The sequence below is a fragment of the Lepisosteus platostomus genome, chromosome 8 (assembly GCF_059453375.1).
Source record: "Lepisosteus platostomus isolate fLepPlt1 chromosome 8, fLepPlt1.hap1, whole genome shotgun sequence".
Lineage (NCBI taxonomy): Eukaryota > Metazoa > Chordata > Actinopteri > Semionotiformes > Lepisosteidae > Lepisosteus > Lepisosteus platostomus.
In genome coordinates, this window is record NC_142618.1 from 16,481,364 (window position 1) to 16,495,461 (window position 14,098).

The 14,098-nt window shown below is 38.9% G+C and overlaps 1 protein-coding gene across 1 annotated transcript; it reads left to right on the forward strand.

Moving 5' to 3' along the window:
• Positions 1–152: 152 nt before the first annotated feature.
• LOC148656804 (desmoglein-2.1-like) lies at positions 153–8,938 on the forward strand. The gene is made up of 7 exons (XM_088644404.1): positions 153–1,381; positions 1,773–1,915; positions 2,274–2,495; positions 3,787–4,017; positions 5,022–5,140; positions 6,279–6,551; positions 8,291–8,938. The coding sequence occupies exons 1-7, from the start codon at positions 1,374–1,376 to the stop codon at positions 8,936–8,938; spliced, it is 1,644 nt and encodes a 547-aa protein (XP_088500530.1). The 5' UTR covers positions 153–1,373.
• The last annotated feature ends 5,160 nt before the right edge of the window (positions 8,939–14,098 follow it).

Genomic DNA, 14,098 nt, shown 5'->3' on the forward strand with positions numbered 1-14,098 from the left:
AACCTGAAGGTCCCCGGTTTATTCCTAACACACTGTTTGTCTCAGTTTACGAGGAGAGGAAAAAAGTGATCATCAACAGAGTAATTGCAAAATATCCAGCTTTTGATCAGCACACTCAGAAAATTATTGAAAAAGTCAGGTAATATTTTTTTTTTCTCCGATTACCAGACTTCTTTTTCAATAGTGTGAAATCAAAAGTGTTATACTAGCATTTCTATGTGAAAATAATCACAGGTTCTTGGCTTCAAATGTTAATAAAATGAAGGTATCCACTTTGCTGGATTTAACCTCTGCTTATGCCATCTCAGTAGGTTCTGCCTGATTTCTTGAGGTACGACCATGTTTAACTGAGCTTTATAACTATCCGCAATTTTGAAAGACTGACAGACCTATAGATATTGAGGAGCTGTATGAGTATATACAGAATATTTGCAATTATAGTTTCTGTGGAAGGGCTCATTGTGGAAATAGTTGTTCAGGCTTGCTTTGAAAAGTGTTAATTGTGTGCTTCAGCCTTTTGACATATCTTCGAAAGTAGTGAAATCTAACATTTGTGCAACTTACTTATAGTTACACTGACACATATGCACAATACGTAGGTTTCAGAGTCCTAATTACCATAGATTCTACTTCTGTAATTTAAATACACTGCATCTTAAGCAAAATGAATCCTACCCAGAATTAAACTTCCCCCTCTAAAACATGGATGCCCACAAGTGAACAATAACGAATTTTCTTATCCCAACATCACTAAAATGGGAGAGAATATGTTTGGCCTAAGGAGTCGACAATATAGAAAATCAGGATTTCCTAAAATAAGTAAGCACACAAACTCTCTTACAGTAATGCTCAGAGCACCTACAGAGTCTGGATCCAAAACAGATTAGAACAGGGATCTCTCCCAGACTCAAGCTTCGGAGGAAGAGGGGGATGATGGATGTTCCTGCTTTTCCTCTGTCCTCTTTCCTGCATTTAAGGCGTGAACCATTCCTGTGGAGACTAGCTTAATGGCCTCCCTAGGAAGGTCCCAGTCACTGTTGTTTATTCTTCAGTTTGGTGGTCCTAATGATTTACTGTCAGTTGCATTGTAATTAGAGTTGGAATTGCCAATGGCAGACAGGGGAAATGTCAAAAGCAGTCATTGTTCATATATCAAATGTTAAAGGCTAAACATTTATTTTAAATGACACACACCTGTCTGTTAATGTCAGTTCCACATCCAATTTCAACAGATTACAGAACCAGGTGATGTGATGGATATTGGAGAGATTTGGTATATTTTCTCAGGGTAAAAGCAGTAAACTGACATTTTTCCCAAGAGGTAACGACTGCATTCTGTCGGAAAGTTGACCACAGTAGGTCTCCCATACACAATGAACAGGTATCAGGCACACACTGCCGTACACTTTAAATTGACACAGACTTCTACCTAGTGTGACAATTTCACACTAGAAAACAACATGGATGAAAACAAATGAAAGAGAAGCAAAATGGGAGTACAGAAACCTTCAGGTAACTCAAAATTGTAATCCAGTAGCTAAAAGATAATTAACACTGTGTTATTAATTTCTAATGTAACTTTTCATTGCCACCTTTACAGTACCCCTATTAGTGTGACATGCAAAAGCACGTGGTACTAGTGAATGAATCATACCCGTCTCTATAACATTGCACAAAACACAATTGTTTTATTATATTAATGAGAATAAGATTCTCTATTTGGATATATCCTGTTTACACACAAACACATTACATCATTAATGTTATTACAGATATGCAAAGGCATTTGATCCTGACAACTGGCTGTCAATTGATGTAAAGACGGCAGAGATCAAACTGAACAAGCTGCCAGACCGGGAGTCCAGGTTCTTGGTTAATGGCACATACTACGCACGTGTGTTGGTCATAACTGAAAGTAAGTAAAAGAAAATCGATAGAAGACTGAAAGCAGTATTCTATTCATGTGATGTGCATATACAGTATATGTTTTTGGGGGGATTCTCACAATGGTAAAATTACATGTGAATTTGTGGAGGAAAGTGGGGAAAAAAGTGTGAGTGCCAATTCTAAAAAAAAAACAAACAGAAAGCAGCACTTTTTGTAATAGCATTGAACTGATTATTTCAAAGCAAAAATGAAACCAGTTGGATTCTGTCTTCACTCCTTTCAAAAATATTTAAACAACAAATCTCACTTCACCAGCTAGCTATTGAGCTGGATGGATTGAAGTGCCTCTTTTTGTAATCTTTCTTTTGTTCTAAACTATTTATCAGATTTCCCTGCCAAAACCGCCACCGGTACGATTGCTATCCAGGTGGAGGACCACAATGACCACTGCCCAGTTCTGACCAGTACTTCCCAGGTTCTGTGTACTGAGAGCAGAGCTGTGTTTGTCACAGCTGAGGATGGAGATATCGATCCCAATGGACCTCCCTTTGATTTCAAAATCATTCCTGAAGGTACCAAGGGCACGTGGAGAGCTGAAAAACTGAATGGTAAGGGTTTTCCCTGCAAACAAGTTTTGGCTGTGGTGTGGGAGTAGGAATGGGGTGATTAGAAAAGGAACTTTGCATCCCAGGTGTTGTAGGTTTGTGGTGTTGTCAGTGAGGGATTCACCATTGCACCAATGAGTACTGAATCTCTTCCCACTGGTGCTCAGATGTCCTGTGTGATTAAAGAGTTTGAGGCTTAGAAGAAGAGGCGGCCGCAAATCCAAAGACAACAGCTGGAGCTCGCCAACACCAACTGGCATCTGCAGGATACAAAGTGGTAAAAAACTAGCATTTGAACAACATCTGAATGAGAATTGGAACCATGTCTAATAGGAAAATAAACATTCTGTGGCATGTCAATGAGTGTTACGTTAGATGTAAAAAAGGTGAAGGTCCTGCTGAGAAAACACTCATGCCCCCAGTGAAATGTGGTGGGGTCTGTCCTGCTTCAGCATTGCTCTTCTATCTATAGAAACTTAAGAAAGGGGGAAGCATGAATTCAGGATATCTTGGCCAAACACTTGTTTCCCTCTGCTAAAAAAAACGAAGCTTAGCTGAAAATGCACATTCAGCAGGGCAACGATCCAAAGTATACATCCAAATCTAGAAGGAAGCCCTGACAAGTCCTGACTATAATTCTGTTCAGAATTAGCTAGAAATTCGAGAGAGCTTGAGCAACTCTGCCAAGAAGAATGGGCAAGAAGCAATGCCTACGAGCAACGTTGGTACAGACTCGCCCAAAATCACTTGCTGCTGAAATTGCAGCCAAAGGTGCTTCATCAAAATGTTTAGCTCACCGGGCTGAGCACTCATGCACGGCACAGCGTTGTAATATCTTTATTTTCTAATTTAATACTTACTACTGCCCACTGTTGAGCTCTTATCAAACTGAAGCTGTTCTTGGTTGCTTACTCTTGAAAAAACACTGTAACCCTGAAAATGTGCCTTGTTAGAACACCAACTACATTTAATCTTGATACTTCTGTTTACTAGAACAATTGATGACACTTGCATATGTCTAGTTTTCTTATTGTTTCTTTTTTTCATGTGTTTAACTCCTCACTGCAGAAAATGGGGTTAAGTGACTGTGGGTGCATCTGCCATTGTCTATCTGAGACCTGAAACAACATTTAAGGAAGGCAATCCATACTTAAATCCTTTTGAATTTTCTTTTACATTCAAAATAAAGACAACAGCAATTGTATTATAAAGAAATTAAAGGTGACAAAATAATCAAAAATCAAATTATTTTCCTTGTAAATACTGCATTATATATATTATTTTTCTCTTTAAGACACCACTGCAATCCTGCGAGCCCGTGATAACTTGTGGCCTGGTTCATATAAGGTTGCTGTGGAGGTGAAAGACCAACAAGGCTTCGCCTGTGCTGATAAGCAGGTTGTAAAGATAGATGTCTGCACCTGTAATGAACAGAAAACCTGTGAGGCCACAAGAAAATCAACAGGTGGTGGACTGGGATTTGCTGCCATGGGTCTGCTCATCTTGGGGTTCCTGATGCTGCTCTGTAAGTGAACAGTCCATCAGTGCTGTACTCTGTAAGGTCATCATCTTTGTCAAGATGATGGCACTGTAGGTGCATCCATCTGGGAAGAGGTTTGCCCACACTTTATCACGGGACCAGTAAGTGCTACATGATAACCCCAAAGGGAAGATGGATCTGTAGCTGATGTTCCCAAAGTCACTGTGGGGAGTTCCAGAGAAGGAAGGAGCTTGTCCCACAACACAAGGTTAGAAGAGAGGTCTAGGTTTGCCTCCAACCAAAATCACTGCAACATTCAATCTATTCGATTGGTTTCTCTTGTCTGGACCCCATGGGGGCAGATTCTCCTTGGTTATTAGTGAGTGTCCAGGTTAACTTGTTTCGGTTGTCCATTAATTTCATAAACAAAGTTAATGATGCAGTTTAAGTTTCATATAAAATGAGAAAGATGTTTGTGTCAGCAAGTGAAAAGGAAAAAAAAGCCCTGCATATTATTTATCAGTAAGTATCCTAATGATAACGCAAATTGACCAAAGTTTAATTTTCTCTGTGGGTACAATTCCTGTCTCCCAAAAATTGCACTAATAAAACAGTGCCTCTTCCTGCTTTTATTTATTTTCTCCATTGCAAGTGCATTCCAGAGGGTAGTGAGATAGTCATTCTCCTTTGTTGTGATATAGTACATGCTGCATCTGTACTGTAAGTGTGAAACTTTAAACATGCAGCTGAGCCCATTCTGATTATTATATCCTTTTCCTGCAACAAGAATGTAGCGCATAATATAAAATGAATAGTATACACAAATTGGATGGGATTTGTGTTGTATTAAATTTTGTTTGGGGGTCTGGACAAAGTTACATTCATTTTCTATATTAATGAAATCAAGTTCATTAAATTTGTTATAGTCATAAATAATATCTTTCCTGTTCTACTATTTGATTTCTAAAAAAAAGTTTCTAGCTTCTTATTATATATATATATTATCGTGTTCTATAGAATTTCATTGATTGGCTTTGTCTTCTCAACAGTTATGGCCCTAAATCTGTTATTTTGCTCATGTGGAGGGCTTAAAGGGGGTGCAGATAATGAATTTGTTACTGAAGGGCAATTGATGCCATATAACACAGAAGAAAAGGGTGAAGACAAGGTAAGTGGTTTAATCTTGCTGCATCCCATTGAACAAAGATGTTTACGCTCATGCAGTGTACAGTATGTGTATGAGTTAAGTCGTGTAAATCAGCCCTTAATTGTTGTATTGGGTGTGAAATATCAAAGGGCATCTCAATCTCTCGCAACCCACACAAAACCAAAAACAGCCATCTATTTTTGAACTGCCTTCTCTAGTACAGGCTTGTGGAGGGAGCCAAAGCCTATTCTGGCAAGCGACAGGCGCACCACTGGATACATCCTGAACAGAATGCCAGTCCATCACAGTTGCAAACACAGACAGGCACACACTCACACCAGAGCCAGTTTTCCCCAAAGCCAAATAACCTACCAGCCTGTTTTTTGACTGTGGGAGGAAATTGGAGCACCTAGAGGAAACCTACACACATAGGAAGATCATACAACCTGTACAGCATGCCAGTTCTGAAAAAGATCCCGGGCTTCAGAGCTGCACATTGCTGCTTGAATTATATGTTTTTAAATATTACATGAATTCAGGGTCCTAATGCCCCAGTATAGTGGCGGGGACACTATACTGTAGTGGGCACCGTCTGTCTGATGAGACGTTTAACCAAGGTACCGACTCTCAGTGGTCATTAAAGATCCCCGGGCATTCCTCGAGAAGAGTAGGGAGTTATCCCAGTGTCCAGGCCATATTTCCCCCCTCGGCCTTTACTGTGGCCTCCAGATTGTCCCCATGTATGATTGGCTTGCACTTGCCCTGCAGTGGACTGGTGTCCTGCCCAGGCTGTACCCTGCCTTGTGCTCGCTGCTTGCCGGCTAGGCTCCGGCTCCCCACGACACCGTATGGTATTAAGCGGTTTGGCAAGTGACATGACATGACATTAATTCAGAAATGATGTCTGTAAGACATAAGGATCATACATTTCTAACTATATTAAGAAAATATTTTTGTGCAAAGTCCCTATTGCTTCACCTGATGGAACAAGGGTCACAATAAAGCTAAGCTGATCACCATCTGCCATATTCAGATTGGTGCTTGTGAAAAGAAAATAACTGATTACATTATTAAAAAAAGAATACTGGCAATCTAACCAAAGAAGGAAGAATAAAGTCCATTTTTAAATTCTGAGTGAGTGAATTTGTTTTTTACACAGGAGGTTCCATGTCTGAAAGCACCTCTGGGACCTGTCCTTGGAATACTGCGTGTAAAGACAGGAGAGGGTGCTGGTCTACACAGGCAGGGGGAAATTAAGAAAACATTCAGAGACCTGGCTAAAAGATTTGAAGGGTCTAGGACTGATAACATCCACGAAGAAGCTCTTAGCAAAGAAGTTCTGAAAAAATCGCAAAGGTCTTATTCAAGATTCGAAGATGTCTGTGTTGACACAGCACTCTCTGAAGTGTTTTTGAAGGCTTACTATTCACAGGTAATTAAATAAATCGCTGATAATCACTGTTATCAGCACTGTATATGTGGCCATTTAATGTTTGTGTAAATGTGTGTCTTTATCATGTATCCTTTATTTTGAAAAAAGTGTCATTAGACTCCAGGATGCAACACATTGACGTTTGCCATCTTTCTTCTAATGTTATCCTTGTGTCTCAAGTATTCCCGCTCTGTGGTAAGCTGTTTGTACCATCATACAGTATGTAAACTGTACTATTTGTGCCATAAGCAAATTTCAGTTACAGACTTTTTAGGGTCAGTGGATGTGTGTCACCATGAGCCTCAAGGAAAAAGCAGCTCTGAATAATGGATTGTTTATAGAGGGGTGACCATTAAACACTAAGCTAAAGGAAAACACAAGTTTAAACAACTTAACCAACTGCTGGAAAGACAAATTTATACAAATAAAAATGCTCTCAGTTGTTACATAAAGCTGTCAAATGGTATACAGTACGTGATGGTGATTTTCGATCTCACCTTTAGGTATTAGTCAAGGTTTCTGTGGAAAATTTCTTTGTGCAGCCTGTATGATGCAATAAAAACATGGAAAACCTAAAACTGTGTTCCAACCTACAGCCCTTTACTGTTTTCCAAAATCCAAAATGAATTATATTTTAAAGAAAAAAAATCTTCCAATTAACAACAATAGATTAATTTAATCTTAAATTAGAAAAAGTGCTTCATTATAGTCTTTACTTGCATTGTAGAATCCTCTTGTTTTTGCTGTACTTTTATGAAAGTATTACACTTTATTGGCCATATGTAATTTCTCGTATTAGGAATTTGTCTTTTCACATACCCCAACTTGCGCTCCTTGAAACACAGACAGGGAGAGAAGCTTGGGGTCAGAGCTCAGGGTCAGCTGACCTGAGGATTCCTCTGCTGGCCACAGGATTCGAACCAGCAACCTTCCAGCCACAGGGCGCAGATCCTTGGCCACAGAGTCACCGCACAAAAACATCTCAATAGAATCTATGATAACAAGTATTAAAACTGCTTTTGAAAACAAAACAATGAAATGCAAATCAGCAATTGCAGAAATGATTGCTTGTATATGGGTGGGTGTGTTCAAGGGTGGCGATGTGGAGATAGGATTATATGAAGCCTTCATAATTTATATATGAAATTATATGAAATTAATTAGTGAGATAAATAAAGCATGTTTTGTTATTGTCTGATCCCTGTACTTAGATCTAGGTGTAGGGCAGGAGGACACCAGAGCTGCTCTAGACAGGCAAAGTAATTTGGTGAGTGCTTTGTTTGAATATTTGCATTTGCACAGTTACTGTGCAGTGCTCTGGTGGGCACGTCCAAGGAGAATGATTTTGGCCAGCGAATACTTTCTGTCAGTGTGTCTGTAGAAAGGAAACTGGTCCAGTTCACGTCAGCAACTTTTATGTGTCGTCTGTCATGTCTAGACAACAGTAGCAAGCCCAGTTGTCTTCCTCAGGGGAGTTTGTGCATCTCTAATGTGCACCACAAAGGAGGCAATGACAACAGATGCTGCTGGTATGTTGGTACCCATGTGACCAAGGCTCCAGGGATGTCTGATCTTCTAAAGTTGAAAAGAATCCCGTGTACACATACAGTACGGTAACTGGCTCCTCAGCTGATTCCAAGGAAACGTGACTTGGGCTGGGCTGCTTCTACATACAGTATTGTGAACAGATAATTAAAATATAATAACTTATCTAGTACTTGTCTTCTTTTTCGTTATAGAAGTCAAAGTATGCTGCAGAGAAAGCCCTGACAGTAACAGATGGTGTGCTGGTTTTTGACTTTGAAGGACGAGAATCCCCTGTGGGTTCAGTGGGATGCTGCAGTTTCATTGAAGGAGACGACGATGATTTGGAGTTCCTGAATGACCTGGGACCCAAGTTTAAGACCCTTGCTGAGATCTGCATGGGTGAAGAAAAGAAATCAGAACTTGTGGTCCCTCCTGCCATGCCTACTGTCCAGGATGTGGCTGTAACTCGCACAGAGATCAAGAGAGAAAACACCGTGACAACTGATGCTGTGAGACCTCAGCCCAGCCCAGTTCCTCAGCCCCAGATCCAGAAAAACATCGTCACTGAGCAGTATTCTTCCACCACTCTCCCAGCCATGCACCTCAGAGAAAATGTAGTAGTTCCCAGTCCTGCATATGTCATCCTACAGCCTGTGTATTACACAACCACCCCAGTGGTTCAACCCACTCGGTACATTGTGGAGCCGCAGGTCCACAACACCATGCTCTTCTCAGAAAGGCCAGCTGCTCCTAATGTGCAGGGTGTGCTGCTGGTGAAAGAAGGCCCAGGCTCTGAGAAGGTCCTGTTTCAAGAGAACAGAGTGGTGTGGTTAAAAGAGCCATGCCACGATTGTAATTGAGATTTGATAGCTATTTTTTCCTTTGTAATCATGAATTAAACATTGATTTAAAAAAAGCTGAAACACATTGGTTCATGTTATTTTCATGTTACAAAAAGGTAGTTCAATTCACTTCAAATGAGCTCCTATCTACAAATGCATAATCATAACAATAGCTTAACATTTTAGTGCAGTTCCATACATATTTAGTACTGCATGTGCAAATTAGTCTATAAATGAAAGTAAAACTGTTAAATATTGCTTTTGGATTTCAGGAGTTACAGTGACTAGGAGTTTAATCTATTACATTTTAAAAATATTATTCTTCTCTGGCTTTTAACTTGTAGTTACTTTCTAAGTGCATGCTTTGTATTATGCCTGTTTCTTTGAAATGTATCTGCTTTGTACACCACTCAGTAATTTGAATATAAAGGAAGCTATTTAAATATTTTAACTATTTCATGTTCCATTACCTAGTATTCACATGAAGTAATACAATAAAAGTTGGGTATTTACTGACTACAAGGTATTCAATGTCTATGTATTTCAAAGATTTTTTGGACAACATTAATTGGGCACATAATTAATTAATTAATTGGGCACAGTTAATGATACCGTATTTACAACAAAAATATATTTTATTATTTCATTTAATTTTTAAAAGTCTTTTTGATCATGGATAAACTGTCACATTAGCCTGGTAAAAGTATGAATGTTTTATTGTAATAACATTCTTCAATCATTATAAGCATTGTACTTGTTAATGAGACTGTTCAAATACAGTGTAGCTGTTGTAAATTTTGACTGTGTGATTTTGCTTTGCTTAATATAAATATTTGTTTCTCAACAAAACAACTATAATTTTGATTTTTACATTTTATTTTCAGTCAATCTTTTTATTTAAATAAAAATAAAGATAAAGAGATGTTTTTGATTTGAATTTCAGTAGATGGTGGCACAGTAGTTAGCATTGCTGCTTTGCAGCACTGTGGTCCTGGGTTCAATTCCTTACCTGTGGTCCTTGTGTAAGCTCTCTCTGTGTCTGGTGCTCTGATTTCCTCCCACAGTCTAGAAACTGGTACTGATACTAGTAAGTTAATTGGCTTCTGGGAAAAGTGGTGCTTGGTGTGAGTGCACATGTGTGTCTGTGTCTGTGTGTGTCCTGCAATGGACTGGCATCCCACCCAGGGGGTACCCCACCTTGTGCCTGTTGCTTGCTGGGATAGACTTTGGCTCCCCTGCAACCCTGAATTGAAAAAAACATGGTACAAAGATGGATAGATAGATTTCAGTAGATGTTTTCTTAATACCAACATTTATTCATAACAACATTTTTTCATACTGAAGGAAATGGTATCATCGTTGATTAACAATAATTCCTTGTCAGAGTATTGAACTGCACCTCCCACCACAATATAATGTGCAGCAGCCATTTGGCAGCCCACAGCAGACCAGGTTAAAATCACCGATCATGTAAAGGCGGAATTTTAGGCAGGCAAGACTGTGCAGATCCTGAGTGGAATTTAGCCAGGACACTGGGGAAAATTCCTCGGCTCTGCACAAAGAGCGCCACGGGATATCTAATGCCTTTGTTATGAATTTACGGAGTTCCAATTCGGTCTCAAGTGACCACACCACCTTTTACTGCTTTTTGGCACAACAGGATTACTCGGAGGCTATGTTCCCAAACTCCGAGTAAAATGTCCACAGTAACTTGTAAAACCTCAAATTTACACCACAGTAGACTAAATGTTCAGGTATGTGCAGCTCCATATTGCCATCATTTTATGGAATTCAGCAAGGGGCAACAAAACTTCCAGGGACATGTGGCAGCCTTACTACATTGTAAACAAGCAGGCTTGTGAATACATCTCTTTTAACCCAATAGAAATATTGCTCTCGACTACGAGACGGTTCTGCAGACAAATATTACACACTTGTTAACTCTGCATGCAAATCACATTGGAACATTTCTACAGTGAAATGTCTGCTGCACAACTTGTACTTATTTGCTTGTACATCACATTACATTAGCGATTAGAGTGACTAGTGAGCAGGAAGGGCAGGTTTCAGGCACAAGTCTTGCAAACTTTCGCTCTCGCCTGTGACGAGACCTGGAGTTTGTGACACCATGATGACTTATCCAATCTTTAATGCTTTTGTAGCATAGTTGTTTTAATATAAAGAGTAGTCTGCAACATATTAATACATTTTTTTATTGGAGTTGCAAGCAATACTAGCTTTGACTGAGCTAGATTAACAATCATGCTGTGTTTTTAGTACTCCATGTGATCCACTGTCTCTTTGCTTATGCCCAGGTTGATCCGTAGTTTTCAAGCTATGGATCTTTCATTGCTATAAAAAAATCACTAAACAGATCTAAGAAAAGTTATTACTAGACCTGTGTCCATTGATTTTCTGAATTCTTCTATGGACTTTAGGCTTTTCAATCATGCAATTTATGTTTGCTAGGCTAAATAATTAATTTTTTATTTATTACTTAATTGCCTACATTTGCAACGTTTGTCTGACTTCTGCTCATCTAGTAGTGTAACTGACTAAGGAGTTACTTTATTCATTTAGTTCTTCGGGAATTCTGACTCGTTGAGCATGTCAGTAATTCACAGAAAATAACAGTGTGCACAAACAGTGAATTTAATTATTTTTTGGTTGATTTTTATGACTCCTTAACCAGGGTTGGATTCCAGTCCCAGACTCCTTCTACTGCATTTGGAGTTCAAAATCTGACTGGTGCTGTGGGTTTCCTCCCTCAGTCCAAAGCCATACTGACAAGGTTAGAAAACCTTTCTAAACTGACTAATGACCTCCAATGGATTGGTGTACACCACTACCTTTCCGGGTATAATTCTGCCATTCAATCTACGCCTTTTAAGAACACATTTGGATACATCAGTAAGCCTGCACTATGATAATCAAGCCTACAGAAACAAACACATGCATGAGCATATTTAGCAATACACTCAGAGAGACAGGAACAGATACAAGCAATGTTGCAGGGATAAAAAAGGACACATTTACAACATCGCAAACATGAGCTTCTGATGCAAAATTCAGATCAAAGATGACATCAATATTCCTGACCTGTGTACTTGGATGGATTCCAGCACTGTCATTCATCAAACAAGGAGAGCCAATCAGCATAACTCAGTCTTGTCAGAACTCAGCAGCATAGAAATGAAATGGAGACGACACTTTTCTGATGTCTTTAATTCACTTTTTCTAACTGCTACAGTATGTTGGAAATTATTTTAAGGTGTCACACATATTCAAAGTTGCAAATGAAATCTGATGAGCACCAGCCACTGGGAGGCAGCAGTCTGCATTTATACAGTATTTAAAAAAGCGGTTTTGGTCTGTTCCTTCACTCTATAGTTCCATTGTCACTGTTGGATGCTTGAAGTCTAAGCTCACAGTTATAAGAAAAAGGCTTTCTTATAGTATGGTTAATTTATATTCAGCTTGTTTAGCTTTAATTCAAACTGGTGCTTTGCTACAGTGTCCTGCAGTGAGATCTAATGCAAAAGAAGGCAATCCCAGAATCAACTAGACAGGTGCTTGAGGAGACCTGGACTGATCAGCCTACATCTGGCTGGGTGAATCTAGTGATGGCATCGCTAATGCTGGCTGATGTCCTAAACGGTCAAAACCCTAGTTCACCCATGCAATGGGTAGGTCTCGTTTCAGACCAGAGGCAGATGATCAGGAAAGAAAGGAAACACCTTGCTGTACCAGAGGAGTTCCGGCTACACAAGCCTTAGACTATGACAACACAATGCAAATTCAAAGACAAACAATGGAACAATAACACATGTTGACAATATCCAGTTTCTAGAGGTATTTAGTACATTTCCTGTATGGCATTGTGAAATCTCTGTTAATAAAAATCAGCATTTGCCTTGCTCATGGCTACAATTTCTTATTTTTTGAATGTGTTTGAATCTAGATTAGTACCAATAAAGGGCAATGCAGTGCCAAAAGGTTTGATTATAATTTTAGAATTAGAGATCCAGAATGTATGTACCATATATATAAAGTATATACCGGTACTGGTAGAAAGTATATAACAGTATGTACTGTATATGTAAAAAGAATTAGATAAAAAACAAATCCAAACAGAACAAAGTGACAATAATGAAGTACCTTTCGCTAGTATGAGTTGTGTCCAGTAGGAAGAAATTGTTTTCTCTCAGTCACAGAAACCAAAGCAAAGCAGATGCAGTAAGACAAACAACCCTCTCTAACCAATTCAATCATTTGCTTTGATCGGGTCCAGGACAGAAAATGACCAAAGAGCAGTCAGCAGAAAATCTCAGTAACCCTAACATAAGATGTTTGAAGATTAAGCATCAGTCTGGACCCAGTGGTCTATACATCTTATTTGCACATAGAAGATCTGGTACCTTCTGCACAAAAGGTAAGCTAGATATTGGTTGACATTTATTTAAAATTCCTTAGTTAAATGTTTACGTTTTAACAGAGGAATAATAAGTGTTAGTTGAAGAGCCAAGAAAACAATTCCACACATTAATGATTCAGTGATAATATGCTGACATTTGGAGAGAGAATTGCAAAATGTAGACAAAACAGGACAGCAGAAATAGGATAGAAGTTACACATGTAATATTTTATTTCAATGAACATTTCAGAAAGCTGCTGGCGAGACACTACATGAAACACGACAGATGAAGGGAATTGAATGCTGTTAGAAAGATATAAATTTTAGGGTGAAATTAATAGTAGAGTTATTCACTGAATTTAAGAGATGATGATTGTGAATAAAAGGGATCCAGGATTACGTTCTCTACTAAAATGCTCTGACCTCAAGACTGTCAGTTCATTATGATAGGACTGTTGTTTGAATATCATTTCAAACTAATGCATGTACTGTACTATGTACAGACCCCATTTTAGGTTAACAGAAACAGTCTGTGGTGAAATTATTTCAATAATGGCAGGACAGAAGCTCAAAATAAGCATCTAGTCGTGAGTCTATGCATCTCTTTTAGTAATGGTAGCAAAGGCACAATTACAGAAGGCAGAGATAAAGCTTCATGTCACTGCAGATCAATATATTGACATATATCACTATAAGAGTAATACAGATTCTTTAACTGCTGCTAGTTAAAGATTTGGGGCAGACAGACTACAAAGAAAGAAACA

What these genes read in the sequence shown, in the direction of transcription:
- LOC148656804 (XM_088644404.1), top strand. An exon ending in AAGAAAAGGGTGAAGACAAG is followed by an intron (nt 5,141 to 6,278) that starts GTAAGTGGTTTA and finishes TTTTTTACACAG; the next exon opens with GAGGTTCCATGTCTGAAAGC. An exon ending in TGAAGGCTTACTATTCACAG is followed by an intron (nt 6,552 to 8,290) that starts GTAATTAAATAA and finishes TTTTCGTTATAG; the next exon opens with AAGTCAAAGTATGCTGCAGA.